This window comes from Chenopodium quinoa, unplaced genomic scaffold (genome assembly GCF_001683475.1).
Source record: "Chenopodium quinoa cultivar QQ74 unplaced genomic scaffold, ASM168347v1, whole genome shotgun sequence".
Taxonomy (NCBI): domain Eukaryota; kingdom Viridiplantae; phylum Streptophyta; class Magnoliopsida; order Caryophyllales; family Amaranthaceae; genus Chenopodium; species Chenopodium quinoa.
Genome location: NW_018742372.1, coordinates 1,033,834 through 1,056,150, shown reverse-complemented (window position 1 = coordinate 1,056,150; position 22,317 = coordinate 1,033,834). Strand labels below are relative to the sequence as shown.

The 22,317-nt window shown below is 38.8% G+C and overlaps 1 protein-coding gene across 1 annotated transcript; it reads left to right on the top strand.

Moving 5' to 3' along the window:
- Positions 1-2,140: 2,140 nt before the first annotated feature.
- On the top strand, positions 2,141-7,306 carry LOC110697004. The gene is made up of 4 exons (XM_021874340.1): positions 2,141-2,155; positions 3,673-3,925; positions 6,188-6,996; positions 7,103-7,306. The coding sequence occupies exons 1-3, from the start codon at positions 2,141-2,143 to the stop codon at positions 6,637-6,639; spliced, it is 720 nt and encodes a 239-aa protein (XP_021730032.1). The 3' UTR covers positions 6,640-6,996; positions 7,103-7,306.
- Positions 7,307-22,317: the final 15,011 nt, after the last annotated feature.

Sequence of the window (22,317 nt, the reverse complement as noted above, 5' to 3'; positions counted from 1 at the left end):
GGCTGTGAGAGCAGGCGATAGTCGCTCTTTCTCAGAAAAAGACAAAGTTCTCAAAAGATTCTTTCTGGAATTTTTGGGAATGTCCAAGTAAATGATTTGGACATCCCCTATTTATAGGGGGGTGAATTTCAAGGGGCAGTGAAAAAAAAAAACGGTAAAAACCGTTGGCCAATCAGGTAGTGACATCTGTCACAGGCGCCACGTGGCAAGCCACGTCACCCCTGTGGTGGGCAAATGATTAGGAGTTTTTTTACCCGCCACGTAAACCAATGGAGCTCTGCCGCGTGTCTTCCAAGTGGACCAACCAGAGCCCGCCACGTGTTACCTCGTGAGAGGTCCAAGGCGGACCAATCAGGCCACGACACGTGGCAGGCAGATTGCCAACTTGGAAAGTGGCCTTATATGGCCCAACTACCTAGGCAAGCCCAGTCAGTCATAGGTTTCTGAAAACCTAGTACTGGGCACACATTTCAAGACCTTATAAAAGGGGGATGATCCCTCTGAGGAACATCATTCAGAAATTCCCAAACACACATGTACATTGATTGTTGTGCATTAACCCCAGCATTAATTGCACTCTTTGAGAGCTATGGCTCGGATATTGAGACTGTCTCAGACAGTCGGATGATCACTCCCCCTCCGAGAGGAGCCTGATTCCCTTTACTTTCTGCATCTTTACTTCCGAACATATTCTAACTTGATCGTCGGAGGCGGAACTCCCACCCACAGGAATCTTCGTTGTTTTACAGGTACAGGCGTCCAGAGGTCAGTCTTGGTGTTGTAACTCTCTTTCAGGACATCCAAAAAACCCCGAAACATATATATTTAATAATTTTGATGAGAAACTCACTATATTTATTAAGGCTACTTTTTTCATGGAATATACTCATATAGTAATTGTTAGAATTTTACTGACCTTGTTTTTTTTTTTTTTTTTGTGTGTTTAGATTGAGAATCAATTTCAGGATCTCCCGAAACAAAGAAGGATGCTCTAACTAATTGAGTTATACTTTACTCTCTTATTGACCTTAGTTTTAATACTCTTATTATCATTGTCACTGTTCACTGTTGTAATAATTTCTTTGTATTATTCTTATAATAATCTATAATATAATCTATGTTTTTTAAGTGCTCCATTAATTTTGACTGGACATACATTGATACATGTATGCAGGCATGCTGTGCAAGAAATCGATCAATAATAGACTTCCTATTATAATTATCAGTAATTTACATTATAAAATTTTACAAATTGAATATTCTTAAAATATTTATTGTGGTGGCAATTTCAACAAGTACACACAATGACACAAGAGTGACAAGACTATATTTTTTTCTTCTAATAAAGACTTAAAGAGTAGTAGCGTGGATGGACGCCAAGTCGCCAAGTACACTTACTCGCACTGTGAACTTTTCATAACCGATTCGATCAGATATATGTTATGACATGCTTCGTTTGAAATTAAATTTACTGATAAATTGCAAATTAGGAGGTCAAACCAGCCAACATATACTCAATTTTATTTTTATGACCGATTAAATCAAAAACAGATTATAACATGCTTCATTTGATAAAATTTTTATTGATAATTAGGAATTCAAACAAGTCAACTTAAACTCGGTTGTAATTAGTTCTTAAAATTACATGCTTTAATGTATAATAACATATGTGATCAAGTACTTAAACATAAGGGTGGAAAACGACACAAAATTTCATTATAAAGTTGATCAACAACATTATTGTAAACCTATCCGATTCCAATTAATTTTTTGCAAACGAAACTCATAACAAGGTTTTTCCTATTCAAGGTAATTTGATCTCAAATTCAAACTTGATAAGATTAGATTAAACCTTTTTCGTGCTACTTAATAGCTCAGTCTCCGGCTCTCCGGTCTAAATTACTTCATAAGTTCATAGGGTGTCTCATCACTATTAGAGCATTAGTATATTATGAACTAATGAATTATGAAGTATTGTAGTTATGCAAATATGCTTGTATCTATCTAATACTCAATTAAACAACTAAACTAATGTAATAAATGAATATTACTTTTTGATTGAACATAAGATCATTATCGTGCATTATATATTGATGTTTATATTTATAAAAACAAAAATTTATTCAGTTGTAAACTTATAATGACTGAGTGTTGGGTAATTGGTGCATAACACAATATGATACTTCCTCCGTTACTTTTTAGTTGACACGTTTCTTTAGTCACATTTGCTAATGCATAACTTCAGCCATTTATATCCTTAATCACCGATAATAAAAAATTATGAAAAGTTGATATTTTGAAAATAAATATCGTGACGAATGTTACAAGATCCTACATGACTATATTTTTCATTACATATAAAACACAAAATACGGTTAAAGAGGAGTGTGTGAATAAAGTCAAAATATGTCAACTAAAAAAAACGGAGGTATTATTAATTAAGTGAAATATTCTCATATTCAGATGTAAGATTATGAACACATTTGTTGATCAATTAAAAATTTTCAAAATTTCAATTTTAACAAAGTTACAACTTAGAAGTAAAAATTTAAGAGGGAAACAAAAATAAAACATTTAACTTGGTTAAAAATTGTGGGAAATTCTTCCCCCCCCAAATGGCTAAAACTCCAAAATTATTAGCGGGAATACTCCCTCCAAATTTCCAAGAGTAAAAGTAAAGTGACTAAATTCTAAAATACAAAAAAAATAAATAAAAGTAAAACAATAAGGAAAAAAAAAACCTAATTACGAATTTATGATCTTTAATTTAAAAAAAAAATAAGAAAAAAAAAAACCTACAGCCCTAAATCTTCCTCAGCCGTTTTCACTCTCTCTTTTGTCTTCACTCTTCTGACTTCTCTAATCTTATGCTACTCATCTGATCTCAAGCGCTCCGGCAAGGCAAGGTTTCCTTCTTTCTATCTTCCTCTTCTTTAGTGTGGTTTTTTGTTTCAAATTTTATGATTTTCAATTCAAGTTTTGTGATTGATTGATGTTAATATGATACTTTGAGATTAAGTTTTGATTTTGCAATTTTTTTCACTTATAAGAAGCCAATTCACGAGCTTCTTGTACTTGAGGTGCGCTTAATTTGATTTGCATGTGATTCTCCATTCCCTCAGTTGAAGCGCGCCTTCTGAGCTTTCTTTCCTCCATTGAAGCCAACCATTTAGGTAAAGATTTTCTCCATTCCCAATTGCTTTTGCCTGTTTTTTCTATTTGTTATAGATCTTGTCACTCATCCTATTACATGTTGTTATACTCTACTTCAACACTTTTTCTTCTCTCTGCTGTTTTTTTGGGAAAGTAAAAATGTTGGACCCTTGTGACTTTCTCATATTAAAGTTGAAGAAAAACTAAGAAGCACTTCTGTAAAACCACACCACCTGAGTTTAAATAATTTTAGCAGGTCATTATATGAAATTACTAGTTATAATACCTGGTTATTTGGCAGTTAACTTATATTTCCCTTCTGTTTACTTTATTTTTTCTGTCAATTACTGTTTTTTTTTTTTTTTTTTTTTTATGATTATAAGTAGTTGTTATTAAGATTATAAGTTAAGTTTATGCTATAATTTAAGTAGTTGTTATTAAGATTACAAGTTAAGTTTATGTTGTTTTGTTTGGTGATGTGTTTTATGGTTTGTTGTTGACTTGTTGTGTTGAATTCAGGAATATGACGAGGACCCTAAACTAGATCGGAAAGCGGAGCTTGACATATTAGCTTTTTGGAAAGAAAATGAGCATCGATATAAAGACCTTTCTCATTTGGCTAGAGATATTTTGGCCGTGCCCCTGACAACCGTCGCTTCCGAATCAACTTTCAGCATCTGGAGTCGAGTATTGAATAAATGGAAAAGTTCATCAATTCCTGAAAAATTGGAGGCTTTAATAACAACTCGTAATTGGATGTACTCTTTTGAAAGTAAGTATTTTATTATATTTTTTAAAAATATGTATGTTCATATTCCTGCATTCTTGTTTAGAGCTGTACATTCTTGTTTCTTTATTTTTGCATTTATAGTGTATTTGCTTATATTATTGTTTTTATATATATGTAGCAAATGAGGATGATGAATTTTTTGGTTCTTATGTGGATTGGGTGGCGGCTCCAAGTGTTAATTGTCAACAATTTTAAGAGTCAAATATTGGAGTATAATTATTTAGAATATTTTGTAATTTCATTTGGTATTGAACATTATGTACGCATTATTATTGTACTATTTTTTTTTTCTAGACTTGTGAGAATTGTGACTTTTATTTTAAGGTTTAGTAAATTTTTCTCAATCTTATGGACAAACTCTGTAGAATAGTCGTTAAATTTCAATCTTTTTACGAATTTTTAATAACTTATAAAGAGAAAAGGCCAAAGAAATCGAGAAAAGTAATGCTCAAAATATGAAAATTACTTACACTGTTACACATTACAAATTAAAAAAAAAAAAATTAAGTTAGTTTGATTGCGGTTATTTTCTATTTCGGTTTGCTCAGGTCAAATCGTTAGCTTAAATAGATTCTGGTCATTTCAGGTATAAGGTAATCTTAGTTCGGGTCACTTTGGGTTTCGAGTCTATTTGGTTCAATTAGTTCAAGTTAAAGGTCCGGTCACTTTGGGTATCGGGTCAACTTCGGGTCGGGTCAAGTTCGGGTCTCGGGTCACGGGTCAACTTTGGGTTGGGTCATTTCGGGTCTCGGGTCAACTTCGGGTCGGGTCATTTTGGGTCGGGTTGTTTCGGGTTTCGAGTCAAGGTCGGGTCAATTCCACTTCAGGTCGGGTATGGTCGGGTCGGGTTGATTTTGGGTTTCGGGTTGATTTCGGGTCACTGTTTTTGGGTCGATTTCGGGTCATGGGTCGGGTCATTCAGGTCAGGTCATCGGGCTTGGGTCAGGATTGCCAAGTCTAATGGGCGGATTAGGGAAGAGGGTCTATATAAATAGACATTTAGGGTTATGGTCCCTAGTAGTACATACAATAGACTCTCAGTTATATCCCATCAATAGAGAGAAAACCCTAGAGTATGTATCTTCTAGAAGACGCATAATCATAAAGGAGTTTGATTAATTGTCATAAAATCAGGTACGCTTCCGCTATTAAGATTTACCGATTAATTTGATATGAGATTTAAATTTATTATAGGAATTAATCCTAACAAGTGGTATCATGAGCCTCCTTCATATCGGATTAGTCGGTTAATTTCATTCCGTTAGTTTTGGTTTAATCGTATAATTGGATACGATTTATCATGAAGCTATTGCGTCTTGTTATTAATTAAATTCATGTGGCCGTTATTTCGTGTATTTTGTTGAAACGAAGTACTGTATGTATGTGTTAATAGAATATTTTCGTTTCAACTAATTCGTCTTATATGAATTATTTTTGGTGAACGGTGCTTGGTAATCTGATATGTTATCTCGTCATTCGTCGTTTGATTAATACAATGATAATGATATGCATTTTGTTTTTTTATGAAATTAATTTCATAACAATTGTTGTTTCGTTGAATAAAGTTGACATATATTATCATTGCAACTTTAGGTTAATTTTGTCTGATATCCTATATCAGACACGTGCTACGTATTGTGCTAGTAGTTGTCATTGATCCCTTAATTGAATTCTTGAGTATGCGACTAATTGTAATATTAATATATATATTTGTTTCAGTTTAATTTATATCAAAGTATGATTAATTACATGTCTTAAGGTTAAATTAGATTTACATATTTGACATTTAGGCAAAAATAATAACGAGTCTCATATTTTGGGTTTATTAGTTGAGACAATATGGTACCAAAGTAACCTCTTTTGTGTAGATTAATTTATTTGAAATATTGAGATGTGTGTGTGTTTGATTTTCATGCGGATAATGGTCGGCCCAAAGGAAGGCTATTATTTGGCCGGAAATTAAACATGCTTGTGGTAATAAATATGTAACAATTATAAGGTTTTCTATGTGAATGTTAAGTCGGTCCAAAGAAAGGCTTAATGTTTGACAGAATTTTATTGTTAATATTTGATTACTACACCAAGAGGACCACTTACAAGTTAATTTTTTTATCCAAAGACTAAAAATTAATGTTGTGCTAGGTCTCTTGTGATGAGATGTGTTGTCATTATTTTAATATGATAATTAAAGTTGAATTTTTGAATTAATCGTGAGCTTGTTTTGTTTGTTTGTGTTCTCTTCAGTGAATGCTTCTGCTAATATAATATCTGCCAATATTAATACTATACCCATGCTTGATGGGACAAACTTTAAGAGTTGGAAAGAGAACGTTATGATCGTTCTTGGTTGCATGGATCTAGACCTTGCTCTTCGGGTAGAGCGCCCCATTGCTCTTACGGATTCTAGTTCCTCTGTTGAAAAGGGGAATATGGAGAAGTGGGAACGCTCAAATCGCATGAGTCTTATGATCATGAAACGTGCAATTCCAGAATCATTCAGGGGCACTATGTCCGAAGAGGATGATGCCAAATCGTTCCTTACAAAACTTGAAAAGCTTTTTGATAAAAATGAAAAGGCAGAAATAAGTACTCTCTTGAGTAGTCTTGTTTTCCAAAAGTATGAAGGAACAGGGAACATAAGGGAGTACATTATGGAAATGTCTCATATTGCTTCAAAATTAAAGGCACTAAAGTAAGAGCTGTCTGATGACTTGCTCGTGCATTTGGTTTTGATATCTCTTTCTAAACAGTTCAGTCAGTTTAAGGTCAGTTATAACTGTCAAAAGGAGAAATGGACTCTAAATGAGCTCATTTCTCATTGTGTTCAAGAAGAAGAGAGATTGAAGCAAGAAAAGACAAAAAGTGCTCACTTGACATCTTCCTCTAAGGATGGCAAGAAAAGGAAGAAGGGTAAGGATGCGGTTTCGCAACCATAAAAGAAGCAACATAAGGAAGATAAGGATGAAACTAAAGCATCTGGATGCTTCTTCAGTGGTGGGATGACTCACTAGAAGAAACAAGGCACTAAGTACCACGCATGGTGTGCGAAAAGGGTATGTTTCTTTCTTTGTTTGTTCTAAGGTTAATTTAATTTTGGTACCTAAACACACTTGGTGGCTAGATTCTGGTGCTACTATTCACATAAGTGTGTCCTTGCAGGGTTGCCTGAATTGCCGAAAACCAAGTGATGGTGAAAGATACATCTTTGTGGGTGATGGCAAGGCAGTTGAAGTTGAAGCTATAGGCATTTTTAGGTTGTCATTAAAGACTGGATATCATTTGGATTTGAAAAAGACTTTTGTTGTACCGTCTTTTAGGCGGAATTTGATTTCTATTTCTATATTGGACAAATCTGGTTATCTTTGTTCTTTTGGAAACAATAAAGTTAGTTTTTTTTTTTATAATTTAAAATTAGTTGGATCTGGTTCTTTATCTGGATTTGATAACCTATATTTGTTGGATACTATTGCTTCATCTAATGAAAATTTGCATGTCAGTTTTAGTGGTACTAAAAGAAAATTAGCAAATGAGAATTCTTCATCACTTTGACACAAACGTTCAGGGTGTAGGGTTTCGTAGTGACCCGACACTACGCGGAAGGAAACCCACCAAGACCCGCCCCTTAATTACAACAATTAACAAGCATATTAAACTTAATCAAACAAGATTAAGAACAAGAATTATACCTTTGACGCGTGCTTCGCTCCCAAAGAGCTCTTACTTCAAAATCTCGAAAACACGAGATCTCTGAAGAATCGTACCCTCGATCTGACCCGAGCGTCCTAAGTCTTGAAGGTTAGTCAAGACCCGGACAAAATAACTGTGAGTTTTACGAATCAAAGGTTTACTCTTACTTAGAGTTTCCTTTTTAATTCCACTCAAGGTTGTATTCTCAAAATCCCAACAATTGCAATCATTTATTTCATTCCAAAATAAATAATTAGGCAAAAGCAATCACAAGGCAACAAGTGGTAAGAGGAGAGAATGGGTTAGGTGAGGACCATATCCCATGGGGGGACCATTGCCTTGCTCCCCAAGGGAAGCCTAGAGGCTTTGGTCCCCACCTCTCCTAAACCGCCACTCACAAAGGCACCTGGGCTGGCTGCCAGCTAGTACTGCCAGCATGCCCAGCCAGCTAGCACCAGCCAGCAGCCTCGCATCCCAGCCAGGCAGTGCTGCTTGGTGCTAGGCGATGCTTGGCGCTGGTGTGTGCTTGCGCTGGCCCCAGCATCCCTCGCACATACGCACACACCTCACGCATCCAGCATGCATGCTGTTAGCGAGCCACGCATGCTGGCCCCCTTTGTCTCGCACCATTAGCACACACCTTCACAGCATATCTCGCATATGCACTAGCCACGCACCATGCGCACTAGTCATGCACATCGTGCATTGGCCTCGCACCACACGCACACCCACGCATCACACAGCAGCCTTGGTGCGTGGTGATGCTGGGCTGCTGTGCGTGGCCTAGCAATACGCTGGCGCCCAGGCCCTCGCATATGCATGGTGCGCTGCTTGGTGCTGCCATGCGAAGGCTAGTACACAAGCCAGCACGCATGATGCGCCAATGCTGGCCAGGCACCCATGCTAGCACTTGGTGCCAGCGATGGTGCTGCCATGCCAGGCACGCATGCACGTAGCACCCAGTGCCTGCGATGGTGCGCCTGGTGCCTGCAATGGGCAGCGATGGTGCCCAGCCTCATGCTAGGGCTGCGATAACTGCGATGGGTTGCTCGGTGCGCCTGGTGTGCCTATTGCTTGCGATAGGCTGCCAAGCTGCACCTAGGCTGCGATGAGCATATCTAGTGTGCTTAGGCGTGCGCCTAGCACATCTAGTGTGCTTAGGCGTGCGCCTAGCACATCTAGTGTGCTTAGGCGTGCGCCTAGCACATCTAGTGTGCTTAGGCGTGCGCCTAGCACATCTAGTGTGCTTAGGCGTGCGCCTAGCCATGCTAGGTGCATGCAAGCCAGAACTAGCCTAGAATCCACATGGCTAGGCCAGTGTGGTGCTAGGGCTATGATCGTACTTGTTGCTTTGTGATTTTGCGACACTCGGTTTCGACGCCCTAGGCTCGATATCCGACGTTTGTATTCGTAAAATTCTGATGACTCATTAAATCCTTTCGGATTAATTCGTCGTCTCGGATCGGTGATTCGATTGGGTTCGACCCGAAGGGTTGAGTTAAGATTAAGCTGTAACATCAATTGTACATTAATATTACTGATCGAAAGCGGCCTCCACCTAGGCATTCCGATCACTTGACCTTACAGAAGAATTAGCTCCGTAATAATTCTGAACCCTCTATCGGAAGAATACACTTGTTGGAAGGACACCATTCCTTTCAATCTCCCACTTGTCCTTCCGGACAAGTGTGCATACAATATATAGCTCATTTCCTATGTCACTTAATGTTTCTTCGTGAACTATAAGGTAAGATTCTTTGTCATCCTTATTACGTTCAGAAGTGTTTCTCGATATCCGAGTTCGGCTGTCCATAAGCAGATGATTTTTAAAATACATCTGAGCTCGACCATTCATTTTCACAGTCTCTCTCTTCGAGCGGCCTTGTAAACAACAAAACATTTTCCCTATTGTTAGTAGGGGGACAATCCCAATCTTGTATTGTAAGTTCTTCTTACTAAGAGGACATAGTCTCCTGAGTGTTCCTGTTATGATCCCCAGTTACGACAGACGTTTGGAAACATCGAAGAGTCTAGTACTCAAACAAGAAAACTTCACAGTACTCATGGTCGGAGGAAACAAGTTCCGATAGTCATAATGAGAAATGTACTTATGACAAAATTTAAATTTTTCTTAAAGTACTCTCATAGGTCTTATCCAGTACAGTTCCAAACTGTGCCTGTGTAAATGATTTATGACCGTCACGTCCTCGCAGCACAAGAAACGGTGTTGTAAATCATACTACACACTAATCTATGGCAGTCATCAATCGTCCATCTGTTAGATGACCTCGATTAGGGATAATTTTTGATTTAAATATTCAATGTTCACTTAAACAGGTGTTTCTTTATCCAAGACATGGTCTTGATACCCTGTTTTGAATATTTCCGTAAATCGAATGAACTCTTTATTTAATTCTAAAACACAATTAAATAGTAATGGAGTGAATGATAATTTTGCACAAAAATTAATTACTCCATTAATGAATGGTTTTAATACAGTGTCTTACATTAAATATCCTATTTAATTAAAACACATGTACAAGGAATTTCAAAGGCAGTCTCCAACATGCTTGATTCCCATCGCCTCAATGTGCTTGTTGTGTTTCACTTGAGGCAGCGGTTTAGTCAAAGGATCGGCTACATTATCATCCGTGCCAATCTTACAAATTCTGATTTCACCTTCGGATTTCCATTCCCTTATCATGTGAAATCGCCTTTGCACGTGTTTGACCTTCTAGTACTCTCTCGGCTCCCTGGCCTGAGCGATAGCTCCATTGTTATCACAATAGAGGTCTATTGGCCCCTTGATTGAGGGTACAACACCAAGTTCGCTAATGAACTTGCGAATCCAAACAGCTTCCTTGGCAGCTTCTAAAGCGGCCAAGTACTCGGCTTCAGTTGTAGAGTCTGCAGTGGTGCTCTGCTTGGCACTCTTCCAGCTAAACGCTCCTCCATTTAGACAGAATATGTACCCCGACTGTGACTTGAAGTCGTCTCTGTCAGTCTGGAAGCTAGCGTCGGTGTAACCTTCAACAACCAGTTCTTTGTGGCCTCCATACACCAAGAATTTATCCTTGTTCCTTTTCAGGTACTTAAGGATGTTCTTGGCCGTAGTCCAATGCGCCTCTCCTGGGTTCGATTGGTATCGACCCGTTGCACTCAGGGCATACGATACATGTGGCCTTGTACATATCATGGCATACATGATCGATCTGATTAGCGAAGCATATGGGATCTGATTCATTCTTTCTCGCTCAATAGGTGTCTGTGGACACTGTTTCTTGCTGAGAGTTACGCCATGGGACATGGGTAAATGCCCTCTTTTGGCATTCTCCATGTGGAATCGAGCCAGTACCTTATTAATGTAAGTACTCTGGCTTAATCCAATCATCCTCTTAGATCTATACCTGTAGATCTTGATGCCTAATATGTACTGTGCCCCTCCTAAGTCCTTCATTGAAAAGCACTTTCCCAACTAGCCCTTTACGGACTCCAACAATTTTGTGCTGTTTCCAATGAGAAGTATGTCATCGACATACAGGACTAGGAATGCAATATCACTCCCACTGACCTTCTTGTATACATAAGATTCATCTGGATTCTTAATAAAACCAAACTTGCTAATGGCTTCATCAAATCGCTGATTCCAACTTCTGCTGGCTTGCTTTAGTCCATAAATGGATTTCTTCAGCTTGCAAACCTTTCCAGCGTTGCCTGGATCGACAAAACCTTCTGGCTGTGTCATGTACACAGTTTCTTCCAAAATTCCATTAAGGAAGGCGGTTTTGACATCCATTTGCCATATTTCATAATCGTAATATGCAGCAATCGCTAGGATGATCCGGACGGATTTTAACATTGCAACTGGTGAAAAAGTTTCATCATAGTCAATCCCGTGGACTTGTCTATAACCTTTTGCCACTAGTCTAGCTTTTTATATTGATACATTTCCATCCTTGTCTGTCTTCACTTTGAAGATCCATTTGCAACCAATGGGTGTATAACCCTCGGGCAAATTCACCAAGTCCCAGACTTGATTTTCAGACATGGAGTCCATCTCGGATTTCATGGCCTCTTGCCATTTTACAGAGTTGGGGCTCGTCATATCTTGCTTGTATGGCGCCGGCTCATCACCATTCATAACTAGGATGTCCTGATCATCATTTAAGACGATACCGAGGTATCTGTCTGGTTGAGATCTTTGCCGTTGCGACCTACGAAGGGTAATAGGTTGAGCATTTTCATTGTCTGTTTGATTCTGACCAATCTTCTTAGATGCTTCCAAAGTATCTAGATTGTTAGTTTTGTCAGGTTGACATTGTTGCTCGTCCTCTCGAACTTCGTCGAGTTCGATTTTCCTCCCACTTGTCATTTTGGAAAGGTGATCCTTCTCTAAAAAGACACCATCATGAGCAACAAATACTTTGTTCTCGGATTTATTGTAGAAGTAATACCCTTTGGTTTCTTTTGGATATCCCACAAAGAAACACTTATCCGATTTGGGGTGAAGTTTGTCCGAAATTAATCGCTTGACATATGCTTCGCATCCCCAAATCTTGAGAAAAGATAACCTAGGAGGTTTCTTAGTCCATAATTCATATGGAGTCTTTTCAACAGCTTTTGACGGAGCTCTATTCAGTGTTAGTGCTGCAGTTTGTAGCGCATGTCCCCAGAAAGAGATAGGGAGTTCACTAAAACCCATCATTGATCGAACCATGTCTAACAAGGTTCGATTCCTCCGTTCAGACACTCCGTTCCATTGAGGAGTTCTGGGAGGTGTCAACTCTGAAAGAATGCCATTTTCTTTCAAGTGATCGTCGAATTCATGGCTCAAATATTCGCCACCTCGATCCGATCGAAGTGCTTTAATTTTCTTGCCAAGTTGATTTTCAACTTCTTTCTGAAATTCTTTGAATTTCTCAAAGGATTCAGATTTATTCGACATTAAGTAGACATAGCCATATCTACTATAATCGTCGGTGAAAGTGATGAAATATCGGTAACCTTGTCTTGCGGGTGTGCTCATTGGTCCACATACATCCGTGTGTATTAGACCTAATAAGTCACTTGCCCTTTCTCCCAACTTGGAGAATGGCTGTTTTATCTTCTTGCCTAATAAGCATCCTTCGCAATTTTCAAACGACTCTAAGTCAAATGAGTCAAGAACACCTTCTTGAAGAAGTTTCTTGATGCGTTTGATGTTAATATGGCCAAGACGACAATGCCACAAGTAGGTTTCATTCGACTCGATGGTCTTAGCTGGTGGTATCAACTTTTGTCTAATCTTATGTAAAACATGCAATTTATTTAAACATAAATTTGTAAGACAAACTTGAAACAACTATTGTCAAAAGTCTTACATTTGAAATTCCTAGGTGTCCAACACCATGGATCATAGTATGTTCAAAGCATGATGAAAACTAGAAATAGTTTAATTACATGTCATATTCAAAATAGTGCATGCAAGCACGACCGAAAAACCATCTTCGTCGTCTCTTTGCTTTTGCACCAACACTTGATAAGCTTCTCACTTGGTCCCTGAAAAGGCAACATTAAGTGAGTCATACTTGGTATCCAATACCTTATGATAAGCTTAATCCACAAGTGTTAAAGAAGATACCTGAGGTAGTCGGAGTGATCCCCTCTTCCTTAACGAGTATGCATTCCCTCTTATAGTGGCCTTGCATGCCACAATGGAAGCATCTCATCTTTGCCTTGACCTTCTTGAACTCCTTCTTCTTAGCTCTCAAGGGCCTTTTGGTCATTCCATAGGCAGTGGCTTGGCTAAGTAGTTGCACCACCTCCTTGAGGGAGTGTGTCTCCTTTCCCGCAGCAATATGCACTCTAAGTGTGTCATAGCCCGAGTGGAGTGAAGCAAGCAGGATATGCCTCGCCATCTCGTCTTCCAATGGAATTCCGAGAAGCTTCATGTGTTCGAAGAGCCTAGTCATACCAAGCACATGAGGTCGGAGGGGCATGTCGGGTCTCAATTTAGCATTGTAGACCTTGGTCCAAAGCCGTCTCCTTTCCTTAGCAAGACATCCCACGTTTGGTGGCTTTATCCTCATGTTTGAGAGTGACCTAGTCAAGTCAAACACGAGTCCATCAAAGTTGCCATTGTCACTCTTGGTGACTCTTACATTGACAACGTCCTCAAGTGCTTTGAGGAACATATCCGGAAGGTAGGAGGAAAAAGTTTCCTTCCAATCTTCCGGGATGGAATTTGCCATGAGTCGTGAGACCCTTTTGCAATTGGAAGACCATTCTTCATGAGCCTCGTCGGTCATGATCCCTTTGGCAAAGAAGCTTGGAATGGGAGTATCAAGAGTATACTCCAAGGAACAATTCTGGAGAGTTCTCCTGAGTTCCTCCTCCCATTCCTTATAGTTGACCAAGTTTAAGGAAAAGGCCAACTTCTCGGGGAGTTCCGGGCACATATGGTTGTTGTTTGAGTTACTTGCAGACATGATTCTACAATTGAAAGAATTTGAAGTGAAAAACCATTCATACATCAATAAGTTGAAATTTAAAACGTTCATGTACATATTCAAACTTATTGAGCATTTTATCCACGCATTTTAAAATTGTCCCTTATGGGCGAGAATAAAATGATTCCGAGATCCCAAAGATCAAGAAATGATTAAGCATGCTTTGGCTTGTCTTAATCATTAAATATCTTAAGGTAAGCAATCCAATTGCTAATAGCTCCAAGCTACTCTCGGTTTGATAAAATGTCGCATCTAATGCATTCTTGACATTTTATCTCTTTTGCCACGACATCTAAGGACTCCTTACTGATATCGTTGAGCTTAACCAAGACAACTTGTATACCTAGTATACCTTACGTTCCTAGGGAAGTAGTGATGCCTCGCTTTGGTGTAATCCATCACGTACGCGCATTAGTTCGGTAAGTGTTGTTCTTGGAACGACAAATTTTATCTCAATATTATTAAGGGACCTAGGGTTTCTATGTTGGTTGATTTAAGTGAACTTAACTAATCGTCGCAACATAATAGAAATCCTAGACATGCATCTAGCAATCATATATAATAACAATATATAAGGCATAAAATAGATGCATTTGGCAACTAGCATGACCCCTTGAAATCTTCAATTTCCATGGGTCTTCATCTTGGCTCGTCTTCTTCGAAATGTCGTCTTGAGACATCTTGGCCAAAATGAAATAAAAGAAGCTAGCTAGAACAACTAAGATTAATCTAATAGTACAAAAATACTTAACGGTTCGCAGACCGTATTTAGATTTACAAAAATACATAACGGAACGCAGTCCGTATTTTCTATCCTAGTCGGGCCCCACTAGTTGCCATTTTCAAAGACCTGTTTTGAATAACAATCTTCCATTCACCCATTCACTATTTGTGAATGGCACATGCAATTTTACGAAATACATAATTAAACACGCAAAACTAGTAACTAGCTTAGGTGGTTAATCCAATTAACGCGCCTAATTAAAACTAGTCAAAGTTGTTTAATCCATTATTTCTAAACGCAAAATGCTTACGCACTTAATTAAGCTCCCACTAAATTCCGCATCCGTACTTAATTAATCCGATTAATTAAGTCGGCATAACCCATAATTTGTCAAAATTTTGCAAAATCGAAAATCGAGGTTTTTAGCCTCGCTAAAATAATTATATAAAATTATCAAAATGGCCAAAAGTTCGCAAAATCATAGCTCAAGCACTAACAAAAACGTCCCACAAAGCCCTTTGAGGATGCGCACCATGGCTGCTAGGCAGCCCATGGCATGGCGCCATGGTGCGTGGGCGAGGCCTGCAATGCCCAGCAAGCATCGCTGCTAGCCCAGCTGCCTGCTAGCATGCTGCGCATGCTTGCTAGCATGCTGGTGCTTGCGAGCTACTTGCATGCTGGGCTGGCGCCTACTGCTGCTAGCCAGCATGCATAGGCAGCCTCTACCCAGCCAGTGCCCCACGCATTGCTGCACTCAGCACCTCCCCTGCCACACACAGCCACGCACATTGGTGCAATGGCCTTGCGTACACCATAGGCAACCACATGTGGGCTGCCAGGCAGCCCGACTAGCCTTGGTGACGCTTGGGCGTTTTTGCCTTGATTTGCGTGCCAATTCTCGGAATTTAATTCCGATTTATGTGTGACAATAATTAATTCCAAATTACATTTTAGAATTAATTTGAGGGAAATAAAATAAAATAAAATTAAGTCCTAGTTAAATAAAATTTGTTTTATTGGTGCACAAGCCTAAATTATCCAAAATTTCAATTTTGAACAAAATTAGGTCTAACTTTATGCTTAAAATAAAATGAGCTATGTCCAAAAATTAATCTTTCCAATATGCAAATTAATGATGGATTTGACAAATGGGAGTTGAAAAAATAAATTAACCATCCAATGATAAAAAATTTCCAACTTGAATACTTGTGTAAAATACAATATTACATCTTCCAATATGAAGATTAATCAAATTTTACTCACAAGTAATTGAACTTGATGGATTTTAATCAACTAAACATGAAAAATCCAAGCTTTGTTCAACATGGAATTTAGGGTTAGGGTTCCAATCATTTAAACCTTTAAAGATTAGAACTTTAACATTAATTGGGAACTTAAATTACAAAATCACAACAAGTTTTCACACTTTATTGCAATTTATTTGCAAAATTTGTGAAAAACAAGTTTATGTGAAAAATTGGTATATCAGCTTAAGCACTAATAAAAACTCCATTATTATGCTTAAGGATACTTTAAAACCAGTAGATTAGTGATGCAAATGTGCATTTAATCTAACCTTGTAATGCTTGCATTAATCAAGGCTTAAAAAGAATTAAAATTTTCGTTGAAAAACGAAAAACCCAGAAAAATTGGGTTTCTGGTTCGAATTTGGCTTCTGGACAGTTCTGAAAGGGGTTGAATCTGTTCCAGAATATCGATTCCACCCAAAAAGTCACTATTGTTGAGCCAAAATCTGGGTTCGACAGCCAAATCGAAAATAAAATCGAGTTTTAAAATTAATTAAAATAAGCATCTAATCTAATTAGAAGAACATGAACCAGAAAATTAAATTCTTTTAAAACACCTTAATTAAAATTAATTGCAAAAATTAAAAGGAGCGTGGCTCTGATACCACTGTAGGGTTTCGTACTGACCTGACACTACGCGGAAGGAAACCCACCAAGACCCGCCCCTTAATTAAAACAATTAACAAGCATATTAAACTTAATCAAACAAGATTAAGAATAAGAATTATACCTTTGACGCGTGCTTCGCTCCCAAAGAGCTCTTACTTCAAAATCCCAAAAAGACGAGATCTCCGACGGATCGTACCCACGACCCGACGCGAGCGTCCTAAGTCTTGAAGGTTAGTCAAGACCCGGACAAAATAACTATGAGTTTTACGAATCAAAGGTTTACTCTTACTTAGAGTTGCCTTTTTAATTCCACTCAAGGTTGTATTCTCAAAATCCGAACCAAGTGGGTATTTATAGAGAATGGGGACTTGTAACCCCTTTTCATGATCAATGTGGGATCATATGTAATTGCAATAATTTATTTAATTCCAAAATAAATAATTAGGCAAAAGCAATCACAAGGCAACAAGTGGCAAGAGGAGAGAATGGGTTAGGTGAGGACCATATCCCATGGGGGGACCATTGCCTTGCTCCCCAAGGGAAGCCTAGAGGCTTTGGTCCCCACCTCTCCTAAACCGCCACTCACAAAGGCAACTGGCTGGCTGGCAGCTGGTACTGCCAGCATGCCTAGCCAGCTACCACCAGCCAGCAGCCTCGCATCCCAGCCAGGCAGTGCTGCTTGGTGTTGGGCGATGCTTGGCGCTGGTGCGTGCCAGTGCTAGGCGCTGGTGCGTGCTGCCGCTGGCCCCTGCATCCCTCGCACATACGCACACACCTCGCCCCCTTTGTCTCGCACCATACGCACACACCTTCGCAGCATCTCTCGCATATGCACTAGCCACGCACCATGCGCACTAGTCATGCACAGCGTGCATTGGCCTCGCACCGCACGCACACCCACGCATTACACAGCAGCCTTGGTGCATGGTGATGCTAGGCTGCTGTGCGTGGCTTAGCAATACGCTGGCACCCATGCCCTCGCATATGCATGGTGCGCTGCTTGGTGCTGCCATGCGAAGGCTAGCACACAAGCCAGCACGCATGCTGCGCCAATGCTGGCCAGGCACCCATGCTAACACTTGGTGCCAGCGATGGTGCTGCCATGCCAGGCACGCACGCACGCAGCACCCAGTGCCTGTGATGGTGCGCCTGGTGCCTACAATGGGCAGCGATAGCTGCGATGGATTGCTCGGTGCGCCTATTGCTTGCGATAGGCTGCCAGGCCGCACCTAGGCTGTGATGGTGCACCTAGGTTGCGATGGCGCGCCTAGCACATCTAGTGTGCTTAGGCTTGCGCCTAGCCATGCTAGGTGCATGCTAGCCTGAACTAGCCTAGCATCCACATGGCTAGGCCAGTGTGGTGCTAGGGCTATGTTCGTACTTGTTGCTTTGTGATTTTGCGACGCTCGGTTTTGACGCCCTAGGCTCGATATCCGACGTCTGTATTCGTAAAACTCTGCTGACTCATTAAATCCTTTCGGATTAATTCATCGTCTCGGATCGGTGATTCGATTGGGTTCGACCCGAAGGGTTTAGTTAAGATTTAGCTGTAACATCAATTGTACATTGATATTACTGATCGGAAGCGGCCTCCACCTAGGCATTCCGATCACTTGACCTTACTGAAGAATTAGCTCCGTAATAATTCTGAACCCTCTATCGGAAGAATACACTTGTTGGAAGGACACCATTCCTTTCACAGGGCATATTTCTAAACAAAGAATTCAAGGACTTGCGTCAGATGGAATTCTTGATTCCCTTGATTTTTCAAATGTTGATGTATGCATTAATTGTATCAAAGGGAAACAAACAAATAAAAGGAAATTAGGAGCCGAACGAGCTTCAAATGTCTTAGAACTAATACATAAGGACATTTGTGGATCATTTCCTAAAGTTTCTTGGAATGGTCAACAATACTTTATTACATTCATGGACGATTTTTATCGTTATGGCTACCTATATTTGATTCATGAGAAATTCCAAGCATTGGACGTGTTCAAATCTTATAAAGCTGAAGTTGAAAATCAACTTGGGAAAACAATTAAGAAAGTCAGATCTGACCGTGGTGGTGAATACTATGGTAGAAATGACAGATCTGGTGAACAACGTCCAGGGCCATTTGTTAAATTCCTAGAGGAATGTGAAATTGTCCCTCAATACACCATGCCTGGATCACCTCAAATTAATGGTGTAGCTGAGAGGAGCAATAAAACATTACAGGAGATGGTAAGGAGTATGGTTACTCACTCTACCTTACCAGAATCCCTCTGGGGAGAGGCAATTAAGACCGCAACTTATATTCTCAATAGAGTACCAACTAAGACATCTTCTAAAACCCCTTATGAACTATGGACTAGTAAGAAACCTAGAATAAAGCATCTACACATTTGGGGTTGTCCAGCTAAGGCAATGCCTTATAGGCCAAATGAAAAGAAACTAGACTCTAGAACTGTTAGTTGTTACTTTGTTGGGTACCTTGAAAGGTCTAAGGGGTATAAGTTTTATGATCCCATAACTAAATCAATTTTTGAGACGGAAAATGCTAGATTTTTTGAAGATGTTGAGTTTAGAGGGGAAGATAAGGTTAAAGAGTTTATTTTCGAAGAGGAACAAGTTTCTCTTCCTTCAATTGTTATCAATCATGATTAGACATCCATTCCTGACATGATTGAAGGTACAACTCCAGAAACTCAAAATGAATCCCCTATTCAGAATCAACAGGAAATTCCTAATGAACATACTCAACAACTTTAGATCCATTAAGGAGATCCATTAGAGAAAGAAGAAGTGCAATTTCAGATGACTACATTGTTTTTCTCCAAGAACAGGAGGATAACAATGAAATTAGTGAAGAATTTGTTGCACTACTTCAAGAACAAGAGTTGGATAATGAAATGGTGGATGATGATCCAATCACCGTTCGACAAGCCATTGAAGGCCCTAACTCCCAAGAGTGGATTGATGCCATGAATGAGGAAATTAAGTCCATGATGGACAATGACATTTGACACCTTGTTTCATTGCCAGAAGGTGTGAAACCCATTGGTTTTAAATGGATTTTTAAGACCAAAAGGATTCAAATGGCAATGTGATAAAGCGTAAGGCTCATCTTGTCACTAAGGGCTATACCCAAAAGAAAGGCATTGATTATAAGGAGACTTATTCACCAGTTTCTTCTAAAGACTCCTTTAGAATTATGATGACACTTGTAGCATATTATGATCTTGAGTTACATTAGATGGATGTTAAGACAACATTTCTCAATGGTAACATTGAGGAAACCATCTATATACAACAACCAAAGAACTTTGATTTAGCCCGGAGATTCAAAGAAAATGGTTTGCAAATTAAAGAAATCCATCTATGGACTCAAAAAAGCTTCTCATCAATGGTACTTTAAGTTTCATCAAGTTTTTATGTCTCGTGGTTTTGAAACAAATGCAGTTGATGATTGTGTGTACCACAAGCTTAGTGGGAGTAAGCATGTTTTCCTGGTTTTATATGTTGATGACATATTGCTTGCCAGCAACGATATAGGCTATTTGCACGAAACTAAGAGATTTCTATCAAATCACTTTGAGATGAAAGATCTTGGGGACGCCTCTTTTGTGTTAGGGATACAATTTCATCGAGATCGCCATCTAGGCACTCTTGGATTGTCTCAAAAGGGCTAAATTGATAAAGTTTTGAAAAGGTTTGGCATGCAAGACTGTAAACCAGGTGATACCCCTATGGCTAAGGGAGACAAGTTCAGTCTCACACAATGCCCAAATAATGACTTTGTGAATAAAGAAATGAAGAAGATCCCTTATGCATCAGCTGTAGGGAGCCTTATGTATGCTCAAGTTTGTACCCGTCCAGATATTGCATACATTGTTGGAATGTTGGGCAGATATCTAAGCAATCCAGGGCTTCATCATTGGAAAGCTGTAAAGAGGGTTTGCGGTATTTTCAGAGAACGAAGGATTACATGCTCACTTACAAAAGGTCAGATCAACTTGATATCATTGGATACATTGATTCTGACTTTGCTGGATGTCAAGATAGCCTCAAATCCACATTTGAATACATTTTTGTCATACCTGGAGGAGTTGTCTCTTGGAAAAGTGTCAAAAAGACACTTACAACTACTTTCACTATGGAAGCAAAATTCATAGCTTGTTATGAGGCATCCAACCATGCATTATGGTTAAGGAATTTTGTCACAGTTCTACGCATAGTGAATGGTATTGATAGACCACTTAAATTGTGTGACAACAGGTCAAAAGTATTGTATGCCAACAATAACAAAAGCTTGACAAAATCAAAGCATATTGATGTCAAGTTTAGAGCCGTGAAGGAAATTGCGGAGAGTAAACAATTTTCCTTAGAGCATACTAGCACAAACTCCATGATTGTGGATCCGCTTACTAAGGGTTTACTACCCAAAGAATTTCATGAGCACACTGCTCGTATGGGTGTCATGCCACCTAAGGATATATATATATATAGTTTCAGTGGGAGTTTATTATTTTATTGCTTGTATGACATAGACACATTTTGAATATTGTGGTTTTAAGTATTTCTGCAGAAATAAAGTATTCAGTTTGGTTTACCCTTCTTTTAGATCATATTGTGATCTTGCTAAAGTTTAAAGTCGACCAGTTGGAAATAGACATTTTGGATCACATTTATGTTATTTCCATGCTACACACCTATACTTGATTCATGTCGTTGATTGTGTTAACATTGTGGCCATTGATGGGTCTAGTTACGTTAATTGTAGCTTAGATTGCTTTGACTCTATGTTAATATAATTGATGGACGAATTGTTTAAAGACGTTTGGCAATGATAGTATTCTGAGCTCATAAAGTTTTAAAGTATAATGCAATTATCAAGAATCACAAACATGTAATTGTAATTAGTCCAAGTGGGAGATTGTAAGAAATTTATGGACCTAAATACAATAATGTATGTGGACTATACAGTTATCATTGTATTTATATGCTATCATATAGTTTAACCCAAAAATAAAGTGATCCATTTAAGTAATTATTATTGTTGGGCATATTATTACGTCTTTTATTGAGTACGGGTTTAGTTTTATGTGTAGAGACCATTTGACCCTTTCTAATGCATGATGGGCGGATTAGGGACGGGGTCTATATAAATAGACATCTAGGGTTATGGTCCCCAGTAGTACATACAATAGACTCTCAGTTAAATCCCATCAATAGAGAGAAAAACCTAGAGTGTCTATCTACTAGAAGACGCATAATCAAGAAGGAGTTCAATCAATTGTCATGGAATCTGGTACGCTTCCGCAATTAAGATTTACTGATTAATTTGATATGAAGATTTAAGTTTATTGTAGGAATTAATCCTAACATTTTTATCTTACAAAATTTATCTAAATCTATTCAACATTTTTATCTTACATGTCATACTAATAATTAATTGTTGCCTACGTTACACGACACTTGGCAAAAAGTTGATACACCAAGTGTCGCTGTCTCGTGGCCTAGATAAAAATTTAGCTTTTCTTTTCTCTTTTTCAGACAAAGCTCTTGCATTCCTGG